General features: G+C 46.2%; 4 protein-coding genes across 5 annotated transcripts in view; 1 reads left to right on the forward strand and 3 right to left on the reverse strand.

Annotated features, from left to right (window-relative positions):
- Positions 1-14,514, forward strand: part of LOC144483037 (uncharacterized) — a 116,663-nt gene extending 102,149 nt beyond the window's left edge. The window contains exons 1-4 of one of the 2 annotated variants that reach the window (XR_013495971.1): positions 6,561-6,747; positions 9,098-10,415; positions 14,186-14,218; positions 14,450-14,514. Coding sequence is in view for 1 of the 2 variants with exons in the window: in XM_078201877.1 (XP_078058003.1) it covers positions 9,469-10,311 (843 nt within the window). In the remaining variant the exon portion in view is untranslated. Of the gene's footprint in view, positions 1-6,560; positions 6,748-9,097; positions 10,416-14,185; positions 14,219-14,449 lie in introns of those variants that run through there. The other variant, XM_078201877.1, reaches the window with a different exon arrangement.
- LOC144483022 (uncharacterized) overlaps positions 1-20,519 on the reverse strand; it is a 1,062,789-nt gene that overhangs the window by 522,889 nt on the left and 519,381 nt on the right. The window lies entirely within an intron of this gene.
- The window catches only part of LOC144483058 (uncharacterized), a 231,231-nt gene that overhangs the window by 28,793 nt on the left and 181,919 nt on the right, over positions 1-20,519 (reverse strand). The window lies entirely within an intron of this gene.
- Positions 277-20,519, reverse strand: part of LOC144482987 (uncharacterized) — a 73,286-nt gene continuing 53,043 nt past the window's right edge. Inside the window, exon 7 of the mRNA XM_078201814.1 lies at positions 277-2,178. Within this exon, the coding sequence (XP_078057940.1) occupies positions 1,576-2,178 (603 nt within the window). The 3' untranslated portion in view covers positions 277-1,575. The remainder of the gene's footprint in view (positions 2,179-20,519) is intronic.

Raw genomic sequence — 20,519 nt, forward strand, 5'->3', positions numbered from 1 at the left:
TTCTCACATGGGTGAATTGTATCTGGATTAAAATTCCTGCATGTTTAGTAAAATATCCTGGAATCCTGTCTCTGGCCAGTAAATATAATGTGAAAAAAAAAGCTTTATTAATTACAGTTTTTAAAAAAAATTTGTTTGATTTAAATCACAGACAGAAAATCTCAAAGCTTGAAGCAATTCACAAATATCATTCATACACAAGCAGAGAAACTTAGCATGTTCTTTACAACAATAACCAGAAGCATTAAGCATTTTTGTGGTTCTGTTTTTAAACTTCCAGAAATGCCTTTAATTGAAGACACAAGGTGAGGTTAATTCCCCAGAAAGATGAACCTTAACAAATGTAGCCCAAAACAATGATAAAACACATTTACAAACATTCACACAAAACAAACGAAACACACAGATTCTCACAGCTCGTAAATTTCAAACAATGAATCCTCAGCATTCTCTCTCGCAGCTATAGCTTCTTAAAGTGACAGAGCACTACAAGCTCACAACTCCTTGATTGAAATAAGATACAAGATCCTTCATTCTAACAACCTTTTTTAAGCCAACTTCCTGGGCCTGATTTTATAGGCAACATCTAGTCTTTGTTGCTTTAAAATACCAAACACGTTACCACCTGCAAAATCTTTGTTCTTTATCTGGGGTTGAGGTGACAACACGATAAAATTCTCACAGTTATTCCAAATTCCTCCAGGCTTAAAATTTCCACATTTAACTGGTTCCTATAAATCCTCAATTATAAAATAAAATAGACGCATAAAATCTCAGCAGTCGAGAAAACTCGAAATGTTAGCTCGATTCTCTCGCCACAGATGCTGTCAGATCTGCCGAGATTTTCCACCATTTTCTGTTTTTGTTTCAGATTCCAGCATCTTTTTGTGTTCATTTACCGGAGTTATCCCAATTCCTTTATTGTCCAGGACAATATATTCTCAATATCTTTAAAACAGAAATTAAACATTTGGTTTCAGGTATTAACATATTCTGTTACTTTGTTCTTTATTGTCGATGTCAAGCTGGAGTTGTTCCCTTGGAGCAAAGGAGGTTGAAGGGAGGTTTGATAGAGGTGGACAAGATTCTGACAGGTTTAGGTAAGGTGGACAAAGAAAAGCTGTCCCATTAGCTGATAGGACAAGGACGAGGGGGACATAGATTTAAGGTTTTGGGTCAGAGATGCAGGAGGGGATGTGAGGGAGAATATTTTGATGCAGCGAATGGTAATGACCTGGAACTCGCTGCCGACAAGGGTGGAAGAAATGGAGACAATAAACAATTACAAAGGAAATTGGATGGGCATCTGGGGGAGTTTCAAACTGAAATGCTGACTAAATATCTCTGAACTTCCTCACATCCGGTCACTCTGTGATCCTTGTGAAATTTGAAACCAGGTATTCGAAACAAGACTCAAAGAGCATCAGCCCACTGGAGACAAAGTTGTGAGACCGGCCAGTCCAGCAGAAAGAAACCCTCCGACCCTCCCCATTGACCAACTGTGAGAATGAATAAAATGCAGTCCTGGATGTAATTGAGAGCAGAAACAATAACAGCAGAATCCAACCCCTGGAATCACTCGTGAACTTGTTGGTGTTTCAGCAGCTGGGATGAAACTCTAAATCCTTTCCCACACTGGGAGCAGGTGAATGGCCTTTCCCCAGTGTGAATGCGCTGGTGTCTCTGCAGGCCGGATGAGTCAGTGAATCCCTTCTCACACTGAGAGCAAATGAACGGCCTCTCCCCAGTGTGAACTCGCTGGTGTGTTTGCAGGCTGGACAATTGAGTGAATCCCTTCCCACACTCAGAGCAGGTGAATGGTTTCTCCCCAGTGTGAACTCGCTGGTGTGTCTGGAGGTTGGATAACTGAGTAAATCCCTCCCCACACTCAGAGCAGATGAACGGTTTCTCCCCACTGTGAAGTCGCTGGTGTCTCTGCAGGCTGGATAATGCAACGAATCCCTTCTCACACTGAGAGCAGGTGAATGGCCTCTCCCCAGTGTGAACTCGCTGATGTGACTGCAGGTATGATAACCGAGTGAAACCCTTCCCACATGCAGAGCAGGTGAACGGCCTCTTCCCAGTGTGAACTCGCTGGTGTGTCTGCAGGGTGGATGAATGACTGAATCCTTTCCCACACTGAGAGCAGGTGAACGGTCTCTCCCCAGTGTGAACCCGCTGGTGTGTCCTCAGGTTGGATGACCATTGAAACCTCTTTGTGCAGTGAGAGCAGCTGAACGGTCTCTCCTCAGTGTGAATGCGTTGGTGGGACACCAGTTCACCCGAGCTTTTGAATCCACTCCCACAATCAGAGCACTTAAAGGGGCTCTTCTTGGTATGAGTCACTTTGTGATTCAGCAGGTTGGATAACTGAGTGAATCCCTTCCCACACACAGAGCAGGTGAACGGTCTCTCCCCAGTGTGACTGCGCCGATGAATTTCCAAATCAGATGGAGCTTTGAATTGCTTCTCACAGTCCCCACATTTCCACGGTTTCTCCATGGTGCGGGTGTCCTTGGGATTGTCCAGGTTAAACAGTCAGTTAAATCTCACACAGAACACGGGTACAGTCTCGCCCCACTATGAATGTCACCGGTTAAAGCTCTTTCCACACTCAGTGCACTGGAACACTCTCACTCAGGTGTGTGTGTGTCGGTGCATTTCCAGTCACACTGATGTTTAAAGTCTTCTGAAGCAGGCAGAGCAGAGAAACATTTCTCCTCCTAGATTCAAAGATCGATGATATTGAGGTCCCGATCAATTGAGTGACTGTCAGATGTTAATGTGACGTTTGTTTCAAAATTTCATTCTGTAAATCCTCACCTTCTGATAACCTGTAAACGAGTTTGAAAAAGTCATCAGTGTCAGTACAGGATAGAAATTCAGAACAGACAATTCTAGTTTCTATGGAACATTCTTTCCTCTCTCATTCCCCAAAAGCTGTGAATCTCCATCCCACACACTCTCCCTCCATTCTCACTCTGCTGTATCTAATATTCACCCTCCCAATTCTCCTGAAGGTGCTGATTGAGGCTGATTGACAGATTCATGCTCACTGCTTCCTGTCCAGGACACAGTAAGAAGTCTCACAACACCAGGTTAAAGTCCAACAGGTTTATTTGGTAGCAAAAGCCACTAGCTTTCGGAGCGCTGCCCCTTCATCAGGTGACTGGGAGTTCAGTTCACAAACAGGGCATATAAAGACACAAACTCAATTTACAAAATAATGGTTGGAATGCGAGTCTTTACAGGTAATCACGTCTTAAAGGTACAGACAAAGTGAGCAGAGAGAGCGTTAAGCACAGGTTAAAGAGATGTGTGTTGTCTCCAGCCAGGACAGTTAGTGAGATTTTGCAAGCCCAGGGAAGTCGTGGGGGTTACAGATAGTGTGACTTGAACTCAAGATCCCAGTTGAGGCCATCCTCATGTGTGCGGAACTTGGCTATCAGTCTCTGCTCAGCGACTCTGCGTTGTCGTGTGTCATGAAGGCCTCCATGCAGAATGCCAGCCTCACGGAAATATCACTATATTCCTCAACTAAAAATGTTTTAAATGGATTGTTTCAGTTAATGAAGATACAGGGGGGTTGTGACTGATGATGATATTGAACTTGCTGCCAACGTGGGTGATCATAGAGTTTTACAGCATGGAAAGAGGCCCTTCGGCCCATCATGTTTGTACCGGCCATCAAGCACCATTCTATTCTAACCCCATTTTCCACACTTGGTGCGTAACCTTGTACGCCATGGCATTTAAAGAGCTTATCTAAATTCTTCTTAAATGTTGTGAAGATTCCCACCTCTACCACCCTTTCAGGCACTGAGTTCCAGATTCCCACCACCCTCTGGGTGAAAACATTTTCCCTCACATCTCCTATAATCCTCCTGCCCCTGAGCTTTAATCCATGCCCCTGGTTAGTGACCTCTCTACTAAAGAGAAAAGTTCCTTCCTATCCCCCCTATCTGTGCCCCTCAGAATTTTATACACCTCAATCAGGTCCCCTTCACCCTTCCCTGCTCCAAGAAAAACAATGCCAACCTATCCAGTCTCTCTTGATAACTGAAACACTCCAGCCCAGGCAACACCCTGGGGAATTTCCTCTGCACCTTCTCCAGTGCAATTACATCCTTCCTATAGTGTGGCAACCAGAACTGCACACAGTACTCCACCTGTGTCCTCACCAGCATTTTATACAGCTCCATCATAACCTCCCTACCCTTATATTCAATGCCTCGGTTAATAAAGGCAAGTATCCCATTGTCCTTATGTAACTGTCCTACTGTCTTCAGAGATCTATGACATGCACACCAAGGTCCCTCTGATCCTCTGTACTTCCTCGGTTCTGACCATTTATTGTGCATTACATTACCTTGTTCGTCTTCCCAAAATGCATTACCTCAAACTTTTCAGGTCTGAATTCCTTTTGCCACTGTTCTGCCCATCTAATTAAAGTTTTAAAGTTTATTTATTAGTGTCACAAGTGGGCTAACATTAACACTGCAATGAAGTCACTGTGAAAATTCCCCTAGTTGCACCTGTTCAAGAACACTGAGAGAGAATTTAGCATGGCCAATGCACCTGACCTAAAGCACGTCTTTCGGATTGTGGGAGGAAAACGGAGAATCCAGAGGAAACAAAGCAGACATGGGAAGAAAGAGAGTGACCCAAACCGGGAATCATAGAATTCATAGAAAACCTACAGTGCAGAAAGAGGCCATTTGGCCCATCGAGTCTGCACCGACCACAATCCCACCCAGGCCCTACCCCCATATTCCCCCGCTAATCCCTCTAACCTGTGCATCTCAGGACACTAAGGGGCAATTTTAGCACGGCCAATCAACCTAACCCGCACATCTTTGGACTGTGGGAGGAAACCGGAGCACCCGGAGGAAACCCACGCAGACACGAGGAGAATGTGCAAACTCCATACAGACAGTAACCCGAGCCGGGAATCGAACCCAGGTCCCTGGAGCTGTGAAGCAGCAGTGCTAACCACTGTGCTACCGTGCCACCCCGTCGATATCAAACCCAGGTCTCTGGTTGTGTGATGCAGCAGTGCCACCGTGCCACCCCGTCGATATCATCCTGTAATCTAAGGCTTTGCTCTTCGGTATTTACCAAATCACCAATTTTGTGCCATTTGCAAACCTACTGAACATACCTCCTACATTCACATCCAGATCATTAACTTACACTAAAAACAACAAGGGACCCAGCACTAGTCCCTGCAGAACACCACTGGACACAGACAGCTCATCAGAAAAACAGCATTCAACCATCCCCTTCTGACTCGTGCCACTTTTGGATCCAGTTTGGCAAATTACTCTGGATCCCATGGGCCTTCTTCATCAGCCTCCCATGCGGGACCTTGTCAAAAGCCTTACTAAAGTCCATGTACACTACATCAACTGCAGTCCCCTCATCGACACACCTCCTCACTTCCCCGAAAGTTGAACCAAATTTGTAAGACATGCTATCCCTTTGCCAAAATCATGTTGACTATCCTTGATTAATCCTTACCTTCCCAAGTGGAAAGTAATCTGTCCCTCAGAATGTTTTCCAATACTTTCCCTACTGCTGAAGTTGGACTCACTGGTCTATAATTTGCTGGTTTTTTTCCTTATGTCCCTTCTTGACTAATGGTACCACATCAGCTGTCCTCCACTCCTCCGGCACCTCTCCTGTGATGTGGAGATGCCGGCGTTGGACTGGGATAAACACAGTAAGAAGTCTCACAACTCACCCTGATGAACTCCCACTCACCTGATGAAGGGCAGTGCTCTGAAACCTAGTGGCTTGTGCTACCAAATAAACCTGTTGGACTTTAACCTGGTGTTGTACGACCTTTCCTGTGGCCAAAGAAGATTTGAAAATTATTGTCAGAGTGGCTGCAATCTCCTCTCTTGCCTCCCACAGCAGTCTGGGATACACCTCATCAGGAGCTGGGGATTTATACAATTTTAGGCCCAGTTAAAACCATTAATACCTCCTCTCTCTCGATGTTAAATTGTTGAAGTGAATCACAAAGCTGCTCCCTGGTATCTATACTCTATACGACTCACCTGATGAAGGTGCAGTCTCAAACAAGCAGCCAAAAGCTCGTGATTCCAAATAAACCTGTTGGACTTTAACCTGGTGTTGTGAGACTTCTTACTGTGCTTTCTATACCTACATCACCCCGCCCCCCCCCCCTCCACAGTGAATACAGATGCAAAGTATTAATTTAAAACCCCACCAATATCTCCCAGCTCCATGTACAAATTACCACATTGCTCCCTAATGGACCCTATTCTTTCCCTGGTCACCTTCTGCCCTTCACATGATGAAAGAACACCTTTGGATTTCCTCCCAGATGTTGGACGGACAAGGTGGTTTTGGCCTGAAGCTCATTGGCCAACTTCCGCATTCACACAATGGAGGAAATGTGATTGGCTGGAGGACCCAGAGTCCTTCCGGTCCTCCAACGCTTTCTATTGGTCAATACCTCAGTATGACGGTCAAGGGGTGGGCTACCCCGCACATGCGCAGCGTCCCCTCTCCCTTGGACATGCGCAGTCCCGGGCCGGGGGGAGGTGGAGATCATCGAGCAGCTTCTCGCTCTGGCCGGAGCCGTCAGCCGGTTGCCTGGAAACCTTGGCTCGAGGGGGAGGGGAACAATGGGTGGGGGCGGGGCTCCCGGGTCCGCGCGGCGGAGATCCCACCCCCTGACCTTGGGGGAGTGGAAACTTCCTCCTGTCTCCAGTCTCTGTGAGTAAAACACTTCCTTTTCTCCCCCTTTCCATTTCTTTTCTCATTCTGGGGGAAATTGGGGACTTGCAGCAACTGATCATGAGAAATAGAAGCAGGAGCGGACACGAGGCCCTTCAAGCCTGTCCCGCCATTCAGTATCATCACAGCTAATCTATTCCAGCCTCAACTCCTTCACAGTGCCATTTCCCATAGCCCTCTATCCCTCGATCTATTAAATATTTATCCACCTCACTTTAAATACTTCTCATCATCGCGCCTCTTTGGGACAGAGAATTCCAGAGATTCACCATCCTCTGCGAAAATAAATTTCTGCGCACCTCAGGTTTAAATGACCGACCCTTTATCTTGTAGCTTGTTTGTGATTCTTCCACTTGTGAAAATATCTCACCATCTACCCTGTCAATCCCCCAAGGATCTTATCTGTTTCAATAAACTCACCCCTTTGTCTTCTAAACTTGAAAGAATGCAGATCCAGACAATTTATTCTCTCCTGTCCTCTGATCCCAGGAATTAGCCTGGTGAATCTCCTTTGGACTATTGCCAATGTTACTATATCCTTGTTTAAGTAAGGGGATCAAAACTGTACGCAGTGTTCCGCGTGAGGCCTCACGAACACCCTGTGCAGTTACCACAAAACCTCCCTGCTTTGAAATCCAACCCCTTTGCAATAAAGGTCAAAATTCCATTTTCCTTCTTACCTATTGTGGAACCTGCCTGCTAGCTTTTTGTGATTCATGCACAAGAACACCTAGATCCCTCTATACTTCAATCACCTGCAGCGCCTCTCCTTTTAGATAATCTCCCTTTTGAAATACATAGGCGGCACGGTGGGACAGTGGTTAGCATTGTTGCCTCACAGCGACAGGGATCCGGATTCGTTTCCCAGCTTGGGTCACTGTCTGTGGAGTTTGCACGTTCTCCCCATATCTGCGTGGGTTTCCTCTGGGTGCTCTGATTTCCTCGCACAGTCTGAAAGACCTGCTGGTTCGGTGCATTGACCTGAACAGGTGCCAGACTGTGGTGACTGGGGGAATTTCACAGTAACTTCATTGCAGTGTTAATGTAAGTCTTACTTGTGACGAATAAATAAACTTTAACTTTATGATCTTACACTTCCCCAAGTTCAACTCCATTTGCCAGGTTTTTGTCACCCAATCTATCGAGATCCCATTGCAGATTCAAAATATCCTCATCACAACATGTCCTTCCACCTATCTTTGTACCATTTGGAAACCGTATATTCTGTTCCTTCCTCCAGGTCATTAATTAAATAATGAACAATTGTGAGCCAAGAACTGATCCCTGTGGTACTCCACTAGTTACATCTTTCCTCTCTGAAAAGGACCCATTTATTCCAACTTTCTGTTTTCTATGTGACGGCCAGTTTTCAATCCATGTGAACACACTTCCATCAATTCCATGGGCCTTTACTTTATGCACCAGCCTCTTCTGCGCCACCTTGTCGAATCCCTAGAGTGCAGAAGGAGGCCATTTGGCCCATCTAGTCTGCACCAACTCTCGAACAGAGCATCTTTCCCAGGCCCTATCGCCATTACCACACATTTTTACCCCACAAATCCCTTAATCTATATCTATTGGGACACAAAGGGGCAATTTAGCATGGCAAATCTACCTAACCCACACATTTTGGATTGTGGGAGGAAACCAGAGCACCTGGAGGAAACCCACGCAGAGAACGTGCAGACTCCACGCAGACAGTGACCCCAGGCTAGAATTGAACCCGGGTCCCTGGTGATGTGAGGCAGCAGTGCTAACCACTCTGCCACCGTGCTGACCTTTGTGCCATTCTTACGATTGACTTACTGCTGTTCCTGATGTTGAAAAGGCATTGCACCACCAGCTTTTGAAGGGCAGTTAGGAATGGGGAGCATATGGGGCGGCACGGTAGCACAGTGGTTAGCACTGCAGCTTCACAGCTCCAGGGTCCTGGGTTCGATTCCCAGCTCGGGTCACTGTCTGTGTGGAGTTTGCGCGTTCTCCTCGTATCTGCATGGGTTTCCTCCGGGTGCTCCGGTTTCCTCCCACAGTCCAAAGATGTGCGGGTTAGGTTGATTGGCCAGGTTAAAAATTGCCCCTTAGAATCCTAAAATGCGTAGGTTAGAGGGATTAGCGGGTAAATATGTGGGGGTAGGGCCTGGGTGGGATTGTGGTCGGTGCAGACTCGATGGGCCGAATGGCCTCCTTCTGCACTGTAGGGTTTCTATGATTCTATGATTTCTATGAGTGGCCTAGCCAGCGATGCCCACATGCCATAAAAGAATGAAAAAAAGAGAATTGTCTGTTCTGAATTTCACCCTGGTACTGATTTTGTCAACTCCTTTCACAGGATATTAGAAGGTGAGGATCTACAGTCAAAAGTCTCAAACCAATCGTCACGTCAAGATCTGGCACAGTCACTGAATTCATCAGGAGCTGATTATCATCAGCTTTGGAATCTAGAAGGAGAAATGTCCGTCTCTTCTGTTTGTCCCAAAAGGGTTGAAACATCAGTGTGATTGGAAAAGCACCGAGACACACACACACACACACATCCAAGTGAGAGTGTTCCAGTGCACTGACTGTGGAAAGAGATTTCACTTGTTGCACAACCTGGAAAAAACTGCACAATTTGGAACAGGGAGACCGTGCACCTGTTGTGTGTGTGGACAAGTCTTCAACTAATCGTTAAACTTTGAGAGGCAAAAGGACAGCAGCACCATGGAGAAACCGTGGCAATGTGAGGACTGTGGGAAGAAATGGCGATTCCCGTCTGAGCTGGAAATTCATCGACGCGTTCACACTGGAGAGAGGCCGTTTACCTGCTCAGACTGTGGGAAGGGATTTGCTCATTCATGCAACCTGCTGACACATCAGCGAGTTCACAGCGGGGAGAGGCCATTCACCTGTTCTGACTGTGGAAAGGGATTCACTCATTTAACCCACCTCCACACACACAAGCGAGTTCACACTGGGGAGAAACCGTTCTCCTGCTCTCAGTGCGGGAAGGGATTCTCTCAGTTATCCCACCTTCTGAAGCACCAGCGAGTTCATACCAAGGAGAGGCCTTTCACCTGCTCGGAGTGTGGAAAAACATTCACTACTTCATGGAACCTGCTGACACACCAGCGAATTCACACTGGGGAGAAGCCATTCACCTGCTGTGCATGTGGGAAGGGGTTCAGTCGGTTATGCAGCCTGCAGACACACCAGCGAGTTCACACCGGGCAAAAACCATTCACCTGCTCTGAGTGTGAGAAGGGATTCGCTCAGTTATCCCACCTGCTGTCACACCAGCGAGTTCACACCGGGGAGAGGCCGTTCGTCTGCACCATGTGTGGGAAGGGATTCAGTGAATCATTCACCCTGCTAATACACCAGCGAGTTCACAAGGACGAGAGGCCATTCACCTGCTCAGAGTGTGGGATGGGATTCACGAAGTCATCCAACCTGCTGACGCACCAACATGTTCACACAGGGGAGAAGCCGTTCACCTGCTCTGTGTGTGGGAAGGGATACACTCAATTATGCAGCCTGCGCAGGCACCAGAAAGGTCACAAGTGATGACAGATTTTGCTGCTCCTGCTGTTGTTAATCACATCCTCGACTGAACCAGGTTCATTGTGATTGTTGGGAGGGTCGGAGGTTTCTTTCTGCTGGACTGACCCGTAGAACATAGAACATAGAACATAGAACATTACAGCGCAGAACAGGCCCTTCGGCCCACGATGTTGCACCGACCAGTTAAAAAAAAAAAAAAAAAACTGTGACCCTCCAACCTAAACCAATTTCTTTTCGTCCATGAACCTATCTACGGATCTCTTAAACGCCCCCAAACTAGGCGCATTTACTACTGATGCTGGCAGGGCATTCCAATCCCTCACCACCCTCTGGGTAAAGAACCTACCCCTGACATCGGTTCTATAACTACCCCCCCTCAATTTAAAGCCATGCCCCCTCGTGCTGGATTTCTCCATCAGAGGAAAAAGGCTATCACTATCCACCCTATCTAAACCTCTAATCATCTTATATGTTTCAATAAGATCCCCTCTTAGCCGCCGCCTTTCCAGCGAAAACAATCCCAAATCCCTCAGCCTCTCCTCATAGGATCTCCCCTCCATACCAGGCAACATCCTGGTAAACCTCCTCTGCACCCTCTCCAAAGCCTCCACATCCTTCCTGTAATGTGGGGACCAGAACTGCACACAGTACTCCAAGTGCGGCCGCACCAGAGTTGTGTACAGTTGCAACATAACGCTACGACTCCTAAATTCAATCCCCCTACCAATAAACGCCAAGACACCATATGCCTTCTTAACAACCTTATCTACTTGATTCCCAACTTTCAGGGATCTATGCACACATACACCTAGATCCCTCTGCTCCTCCACACTATTCAAAGTCCTCCCGTTAGCCCTATACTCAACACATCTGTTATTCCTACCAAAGTGAATTACCTCACACTTCTCCGCATTAAACTCCATCCGCCACCTCTCGGCCCAACTTTGCAACCTGTCTAAGTCTTCCTGCAAACTACGACACCCTTCCTCACTGTCTACCACACCACCGACTTTGGTGTCATCAGCAAATTTGCTAATCCACCCAACTATACCCTCATCCAGATCATTAATAAATATTACAAACAGCAGTGGCCCCAAAACAGATCCCTGAGGTACACCACTTGTAACCGCACTCCATGATGAATATTTACTATCAACCACCACCCTCTGTTTCCTATCCGCTAGCCAATTCCTGATCCAATTTCCTAGATCACCCCCAATCCCATACATCTGCATTTTCTGCAGAAGCCTACCATGGTGAACCTTATCAAACGCCTTACTAAAATCCATATATACCACGTCCACTGCCTTGCCCCCATCCACCTCCTTGGTCACTTTCTCAAAAAACTCAATAAGGTTAGTAAGGCACGACCTACCTGCCACAAAACCATGCTGACTATCACCTATCAATTCATTACTCTCCAAATAACTATAAATCCTATCCCTTATAATTTTTTCCAACATCTTGCCGACAACAGAAGTGAGACTCACCGGTCTATAATTCCCGGGGAAGTCTCTGTTCCCCTTCTTAAACAATGGGACAACATTCGCTAACCTCCAATCTTCTGGTACTATACCAGAGGCCAACGACGACCTGAAGATCAGAGCCAGAGGCTCTGCAATCACTTCTCTTGCCTCCCAGAGAATCCTTGGATAAATCCCATCCGGACCAGGGGATTTATCTATTTTCAGACCCTCCAGAATATCCTGCACATCCTCCTTATCAACTGTAATACTGTCTATTCTACTCCCTTGCAACCCAGTGTCCTCCTCAGCTATATTCATGTCCCCTTGCGTGAACACCGAAGAGAAATATTGGTTCAATGCTTCACCAATCTCCTCCGGTTCCACACATAACTTCCCTCTGCCATCTATAACTGGCCCTAAACTTGCCCTAACCAACCTTCTGTTCTTGACATACCTATAGAACGCCTTAGGATTCTCTTTAACCCTATCCGCCAAAGTCTTCTCATGTCCCCTTTTAGCCCTTCTAAGCTCGCTCTTCAACTCCCTCTTAGCCAATCTAAAGCTTTCTAGTGCACTACCCGAGTGCTCACGTCTCATCCGAACATAAGCCTCCTTTTTCTTTTTAACCAACAAAGAAACTTTTTTGGTGCACCACGGTTCCCTAGCCCTACCAATTCCTCCTTGCCTGACAGGGACATACCTATCACAGACTCGCAGTAGCTGCTCCTTGAAAAAACTCCACATGTCGGACGTTCCCAGTCCCTGTAATCTCCTAGTCCAACCTATGTTTCCTAATTCTCTCCTAATAGCCTCATAATTACCCTTCCCCCAGCTAAAACCACTGGCCCGAGGTTCATGCCTATCCCTTTCCATCACTAAGGTGAACGTAACCGAATTGTGGTCACTATCACCAAAATGCACACCAACTTCCAAGTCTAGCACCTGGTCTGGCTCATTTCCCAGCACCAGATCCAATATAGCCTCACCTCTAGTTGGCCTGTCTACATACTGAGTCAAAAAACCTTCCTGCACGCTTTGAACAAAAACTGACCCCTCTAACGAGCTAGAGCTATAACAATTCCAGTCAATATTAGTCAAGTTAAAATCCCCCATAACAATTGCCCTATTACTTTCACTCCTAAGCAGGATTGACTCCGCAATCCTTTCCTCAACCTCTCTAGAACTTTTAGGAGGTCTATAAAAGACTCCCAACAGGGTGACCTCTCCTCTCCTATTTCTAATCTCCGCCCATACTACCTCAACAGATAAGTCCTCATCAAACCTCCTCTCTGACACTGTGATACAATCTCTGACCAATAATGCTACCCCTCCCCCTCTTCTACCTCCTTCCCTACTTCGACTAAAACATTTGAACCCCGGGACCTGCAGCATCCATTCCTGCCCCTGCTCTATCCATGTCTCTGAAATAGCCACAACATCGAAGTCCCAGGTACTGATCCACGCTGCAAGTTCACCCACTTTATTGCGAATACTCCTGGCATTGAAGTATACACATTTCAAACCCTGCTCCACCCCACCTCTGCAATGCCGTGCATTGCAGTCCCCATCCATGCATCCCTCACTTTCAGCCCCACTACTCAGGATCCCTCCCCCCCCCCGAATCAGTTTAAACCTCCCTGCATGGCCTTAGCAAATTTACCCCCCAGGATATTGGTCCCCTTCTGATTAAGGTGTAGACCATCCTTCTCATAGAGGTCACACCTTCCCCAGTACGAGCCCCAATTGCTTAAGTACCTGAACCCCTCCCTCCTGCACCATCCCCTCAGCCATGAATTCAAACCTTCCCTCTCCCTATTCCTCTCTAAACTATCCCGTGGTACAGGCAAGAGTCCAGAGATAACCACTCTGTCAGTCTTGGCCTTTAGTTTCCACCCCAACTCCATAAATCCCTGCCTAATATCCCCTTCCCCTATCCTCCCTATGTCGTGTGTCCCCACATGTACAATAACTTGTGGTTTATCTCCCTCCCCCCTAAGAGTCCTGAATACCCTGTCAGACACATCCCGGACCCCAGCCCCTGGTAGGCAACACACCAACCCTGAGTCCCTACCTTTAGTTCCGACCCTCCTATCTGTCCCCTTAATTGTGGAGTCCCCAATCACAAGGCCCAGTCTTTTACAGCCCCTAACCACCTGAGCTTTCTCACTCGGCTCACCCCCAGAGATCTGCTCTCTATGCTCAGTTGATTCCTCCTCAACTGTAGCCTCCAGCACCGAAAACCTATTATGGAGGGGAACCGCCCCAGGGGATTGTCTTCCCGATTGCTTCTTACCCCTCCTCCTGGCATTGACCCAAGCCTCATTTCTAGGAGTTACTATTTCTCTATAACTCCTATCAACTTCCACCTCCGCCTCCCGAATTATGCGGAGTTCCTCTACCTCCCCCTCCAGCCTCACAACTTTACTTCCTGTCGGTTTTTGAGAGTTGTTGCAAGTATATACTTTCAATTTTTATTTACATCACAGAATAAAATGGCGTTTGGAACGTAAAAGATATTTGTTCAAAACTGTTTGGAACTCCCGAAATCATGATCAAGCTATCCCACTCCCTATCATCCTGGTGTGCTCCATGTGCCTATCCAATAACCGCTTAAATGTTCCTAAAGTGTCTGACTCCACTATCACTGCAGGCAGTCCATTCCACACCCCAAAGAGAATTGTTGCAAGTATCTACTTTCATGTTTTATTTGCATCACTGAATAAAATGGTGTTTGGAATGTAAAAGATATTTGTTCAAAACTGTTTGGAACTCCCGAAATCATGCCAGGTTTCCATGGAGATGGGCTGTGGTGGTTTGAATGTTCTTCTGCTTAATTTCTCTGGCTGTTTCTCACAGAAGGAAATTGCGAAGCTATAAGGTCTACGTTAGCTGTGATCGAGTGGGACACTACATTAAAATATATGATCTCGACAATTAAGGGCGAGTATTTAAGGAATGCAGTGCTATAGTGGTATTGCCACTGGAATTGTGATCCAGAGACCCAGGTTAATGCACAGAGGTCACGGGTTAAATCCCTCCACAGTACATCAATCTGTAAGAATCTGGAACTAAACCTCTAATGGTGACCATGAAACCATTGTCGGTTGTCGGAAAAACCCATCTGGTTCACTGATGTCCTTTGGGTAAAGAAATCTGCCGTCCTGGTCTGGTCTACATGTGACTCCAGAGCCACAGCAATGTGGTTCACTCGCAAATGCCTTCTGAAATGGCCTAGCAAGTCACACGGTTGTATCAAATCATGAGAAAGACTATAAGGAATGAAATTGAACTTTCTACGGTACCAAACGTCATAAACAGCAAGTGATAGACAGAGCTGAATGATCCCACTGATCAGATCTGAGCTCTGCAGTCCTGCCAGTAATATTCGTGCTGTACAAGTGTGACACTATGAGCATCTCCATCATGAGAGAATCGAACCATCGCCCCTTGACCTTCACTGACACTGCCATTACTGAATTCCCCAACTATCAACAGGCTGGGGATTACTATTGACCAGAAACTGAATTGAACCAGCCATATAAACACAGTGGTTGTAAGAGCGTGTCGGAGGCTGGGAATCCTGCAGCCAGTAACTCACCTCTTGACTCCCAAGAGCCTGTCCACCATTTACAAGTCAGGAATATGATGGAATGCTCTCCACTTGCCTGAGTGAGTGCAGCTCCAGCAACTCAAGAAGCTCGCCATCATCCAGGACAAAGCAGCTCGCTTGATCGACACCCCACTCTCAAACATTCTCTCCCTCCACCACCGACGCACAGGGGCAGCAGTGTGTACCGTCCACAAAATGTAGTGCAGGAACTCAGTGAGGCTCCTTAGACAGCACCTTCCCATCCTGTGACCTGTACCATCTAGAGGGACAAGGGCAGCAGAAACATGGGCACACTGCCACCTGGAATTTCCCCTCTCAGTCACAGACCAGCGTGACTTGGAAATATATCGCTGTTCCTTCACTGTCACTGGGACCCAGAACTCCCTCACTGACAGCACTGTGGTTGTACCTGCACCACATGGACTACCAACGGTTGAAGAAGGCAGCAGCTCACCAACACCTTCTTAAGGACAATCGGGGAGGCAATAAATCCCAGCTTAGCCAGCGATGCCCACATCACATGAATGAAAAGAAATTGAAAATTGGATTGGGACAATTAAGGGATTGGGAGAAATAATACTGAGTAAGAACTGTCCACAACTTGGACAGGGGTAAAGAGAGAGCTGGAGAATCTTTTACATCCATGCTTGATCTGTTGCTTGAAGCATCTGTCCTTATGTACCAGTAACCTAGAACTCACGGTGCTCCTTCAGGGGAAGAGAAGATCGATCAGATGTTACCCCAGGCGGGGCCAGAACAGAACTGGAAAATAACGGAGTGAAATTCAGTGAGGGTCAGAGAGAGAGTTCTCCTCCCCCTCAAGGTGTGGACTGTAAGAATCCTGGGGGACCCCCTACTTTGGGTTTTCTTGCTAATTAGTGAACATTAAATTAAATTCTATAACTGGCTGTGCATTGATTTTGAATTTGATTGTTACACTTCTCCTGTTTTTATCCCTGTTGTGATTACACTCTGGGTAAGGATGGTTGACAGGTGACAGGATGGGAAATTGTGGCTTGGATCTTCATTAACCAAATGTTTTATTGATCCGAAAGGTGTAAAAGGGGCCAAACTTCAGCAGAAATGCAGCAGAGCTGAGAGCAGACGACTTGCTGTGTGGGAGCAGGGAGATAAACAGCTCCCAGAGGACAGAGAAAACAGGAGGGCCTTGAACCCGAGTCGACACCTGTGTGTCACGGCCACCATGTTTTCACTGCTTGGCATGGGAATGCTGACTCCCTGTACCAGGGACGGAGCGTGGGAAGACAATTGTTTGAGAGTTTGATGTGGCTTGTGCAAGTATAGATGGTTCAATGACATGTTTTGTAATTGGTCCGTTCAAATGTTAGCTGGGCAATGATTGGGTTAAATCAGTCTCCATAGTCTTTGTGATGTGACAAAGTATAAGGAGGGATTCCCCGAGCACAGAGATTAGTCGAAGTTTTACATATTGCATTGACTGGTGCCATGGCATCTGGGGCAGAGCAGGGAGCACTTCCGTGGAGATGCTGCTTCTCCCCAGAGTGTAATGGTAATGCTGCTGCACTTTGATACGACTGCTCAGACATTAGACTGTGTCAGCTCTTATTGATACTGAATAAAATCTAACCACTGTCACCAATAAGGGTTATCACTGGGAATCATTTCAGAGTTTTGGAAAAGGGGAGAAAGGGTTAATTGACTCCCTGATCCCCATTTTCTAACATCGCTGTGTCAAAAATAAAATCCCATCTCCCCCTCTGGCTCCTTTGCCAATTGCCTTAGAGGGACTCACTTTCTGTTAAAGAGCCTGCCAACCCCTCTCACCCACTTTCCCTAAAGTGCATCAATCTCATCAGGAAAAGTCCAGGATCAAAAACAACCAGAGTAAAAGGATGTTCACAATGTTCTGGACACAAATGGTTTCTCTTTAATTCATCTGTAGCCTGTTCCCTGCCCTCTTTGTGGAACACCTCCGCTCAGTCCACAAGCATGACCCTGACCTTCCGCTCGCTTGCCATTAGAATTCACCACCTTGCTCTCACACTCACATTTCTGTCCTCGGCCTGCTGCAATGTTCCGGAGAAGCCCAACACAAGCTGGACAAACAGCCCCTCATCTTCGGATGAGGCACTTTACAGTCTTCTGGACTCAACATTGAGTTCAACAACTTCACACCCTGAACTCTCTCCTCCATTTTGATTTGTTGTTTTTTGCTGAGTGCCAGTCTGCATCTTGTCTTCATGTTTTTTTGCTTCCACAGTAAGAAGTTTAACAACACCAGGTTAAAGTCCAACAGGTTTATTTGATAGCAAATGCCACTCGCTTTCGGAACAGGCTGTCCCTTCCTCAGGTGGAGTGGAGAAATGCTCACAAACAGGGCATACAGAGACACAAACTCAATTTACAGAATAATGATTGGAATGCAGTCTTTACAGATAATCAAGTCTTAAAGGTACAAACAATGTGAATGGAGGGAGCATTAAGCACAGGTTAAAGAGATGTGTATTGTCTCCTGACAGGACAGCCAGTGAGATTCTGCAAGTCCAGACAAGCTGTGGGGGTTACAGATAGTGTGACATGAACCCAAGATCCCGGTTTAGGCCGTTCTCATGTGTGCGGAACTTGGCTATCAGTTTCTGTTCAGGACTCTGCGCTGTCGTGTGTCGTGAAGGCCGCCTTGGAGAACGCTTACGCGAAGATCAGAGGCCGAATGCCCGTGACATGCCATTTTTGCTTCCAGACAGAGCTGTCCTTTATTCTGTCATGAACAATTATTCTGGACCAATGATTTGTTTATTTCATGCAACTTTCACCTCTCCCTTTGCACTTTTGACTTCTTTGCTATCTGACCTCACCTGCACTCCAACTAATCCCTGATTTTCCCTTTTGTTCTACCTGACCATTATTTGGCGACTGATTCAAACTCTTTCAAGCATTCCAGTTTAATGTGACAACAAGGACAGGAGTCAACTTTTAATCCTCTTAACAATCTTCTTTTATTTGACACTTTAGATATGAACTCAAACTTAAAACCGTTGCAACACTTCAACTCTTTACTAAACAGTAACTCTAATTATTTAACTGAAAATAGACACGACCTGGTTAGAATGAAGTCCATTCCTGATGTGGAATCTGTTCTTTTAGTCTTTGACGATGTTCTTCAGAGTGGTCTTCTTCTGGTGATGGTTGATCTCCAGAGTTATCATTACAGACAAAGAACTGCACATCTTTTATCTACAAATTGTTTCAACTTTCCAGCCAATTCTCTGGTGCCCAGCCAATGCTGTAACCAGAAATCAATCACATGGCTTGAACAGTCAATGAAATTTCTTGTAAACAACTCTGTTATGCTTTGTGTCAATAACATGTAGCTCACATCACCTCCATAAAACCTGGTGCCATCAGGTCAACCCCAAAATAAACAACTCCCCACATTTGGTCAACACAGGAAGCTGCAGGTCACAGTTCCAAGACCAGGCCATGACTTACAGTAACTCTGCAGCCTGCATTTGTTTTTAATTATAAGTTGACCAAAAATCCCAGCATGCTTAATTCTCAGTCACCTTTGCTTTTGAAAGCTAATGTTGTCATTATGGGCGTCAAAAATCATTGTTGTAGACGTGCATTGTCCGTCCACATGACATAAGAACATAAGAAGCAGGAGTAGGCCATCTAGCCCCTCGAGCCTGCCCCGCCATTCAATAAGACCATGGCTGATCTGATAGTGGTTTAGTTCCACTTACCCGCTCCCCATAACCCTTAATTCCCTTATTGATCAGAAATCTATCTACCTGTGATTTAAACATATTCAGCGAGGTAGCCTCCACTGCTTCAATGGGCAGAGAATTCCAGAGATTCACTACCCTCTGAGAGAAGAAGTTCCTCCTCAACTCTGTCCTAAACTGACCCCCCTTTATTTTGAAGCTGTGTCCTCTAGTTCTTGTTTCCTTTCTAAGTGGAAAGAATCTCTCTGCCTCTACCCTATCCAGCCCCTTCATTATCTTATATGTCTCTATAAGATCCCCCCTCAGCCTTCTAAACTCCAACGAGTTCAGGCCCAATCTACTCAATCTCTCCTCATAAGCTAACGCCCTCATCTCCGGTATCAACCTGGTGAACCTTCTCTGTACTCCCTCTAAGGCCAATATATCCTTTCCCCCCTTTCCTGCCAGCTCCAAACCCATTACATTTCTCCCTCTCTTCATTTTGAATAATAGTGAAACATTATCTCTGTTTCTCTCTCCACAGATGCTGCAATTTTCCAGTTCTTTCTGTATTTATTTCAGATCTACCTGTAGTGGGGGGAAAAACACTATTTACCATCCAGGATAAAATAAATGTCCTTCATCAGCTTTTGTGGATCATTTCAGAGGAAATGTGCTCTCCCAGGCTCAAAGAGCATCAGCCCACTGGAAGCAAAGCCACGTGATGGGCCAATCCAGCAGAAAGAAACCCTCCGACCCTCTGTTAGCGGGGTTTACCAGGTGGCCGGGTATCGCTGAAACTTCAGCGAATACAAAGACTCACAAAAGCCAGTTTCCAAGTTTAAAGATTTATTTGACCACCAAAGCTCAGGGAGAGATTATCGAAGAGTCCTCGGCCCCTCCAGAGATACAGCAGCCTGACATCTCCAATAAACTCCAACAAATACAGTTTAAGATCGATCAATTATACATTTTTCATATCAAGTTCTCCCGCCTTTCATTAGCTTTGAATCAATCTTCAATATTCTTAAATCATTGTGTGATTTAAATCACACTACCTTAAATCAGGTAGTGAATCTCTTTAGACAATTGCATTTTACCCTCTGACATGATGGTTATTCATTGGTCCGCAGAATCTGGACGTTTCCTCCCCTGTTAAGTTGGGGGAAGGCTAACTATAGCCGGATTAGGCAGGAATTGGTGGATATTGATTGGGAGAGGATGTTCGAGGGTAAGTCCGCGTCTGGCATGTGGGAGTCTTTTAAGGAACTATTGATAAGGCTGCAGGATAGGCATGTGCCTGTAAAAAGGAAAGATAGGAAAGGTAGGATTCGAGAGCCGTGGATAACCAGGGAAATTGAGGATCTGATTAAAATGAAAAGGGAGGCGTACGTTAAGTCCAGGCAACTGAAAACAGATGGAGCTCTGGAGGAATACAGAGAGAGTAGG

Source organism: Mustelus asterias, unplaced genomic scaffold, assembly GCF_964213995.1.
Source record: "Mustelus asterias unplaced genomic scaffold, sMusAst1.hap1.1 HAP1_SCAFFOLD_44, whole genome shotgun sequence".
In the NCBI taxonomy this organism is placed as follows: domain Eukaryota; kingdom Metazoa; phylum Chordata; class Chondrichthyes; order Carcharhiniformes; family Triakidae; genus Mustelus; species Mustelus asterias.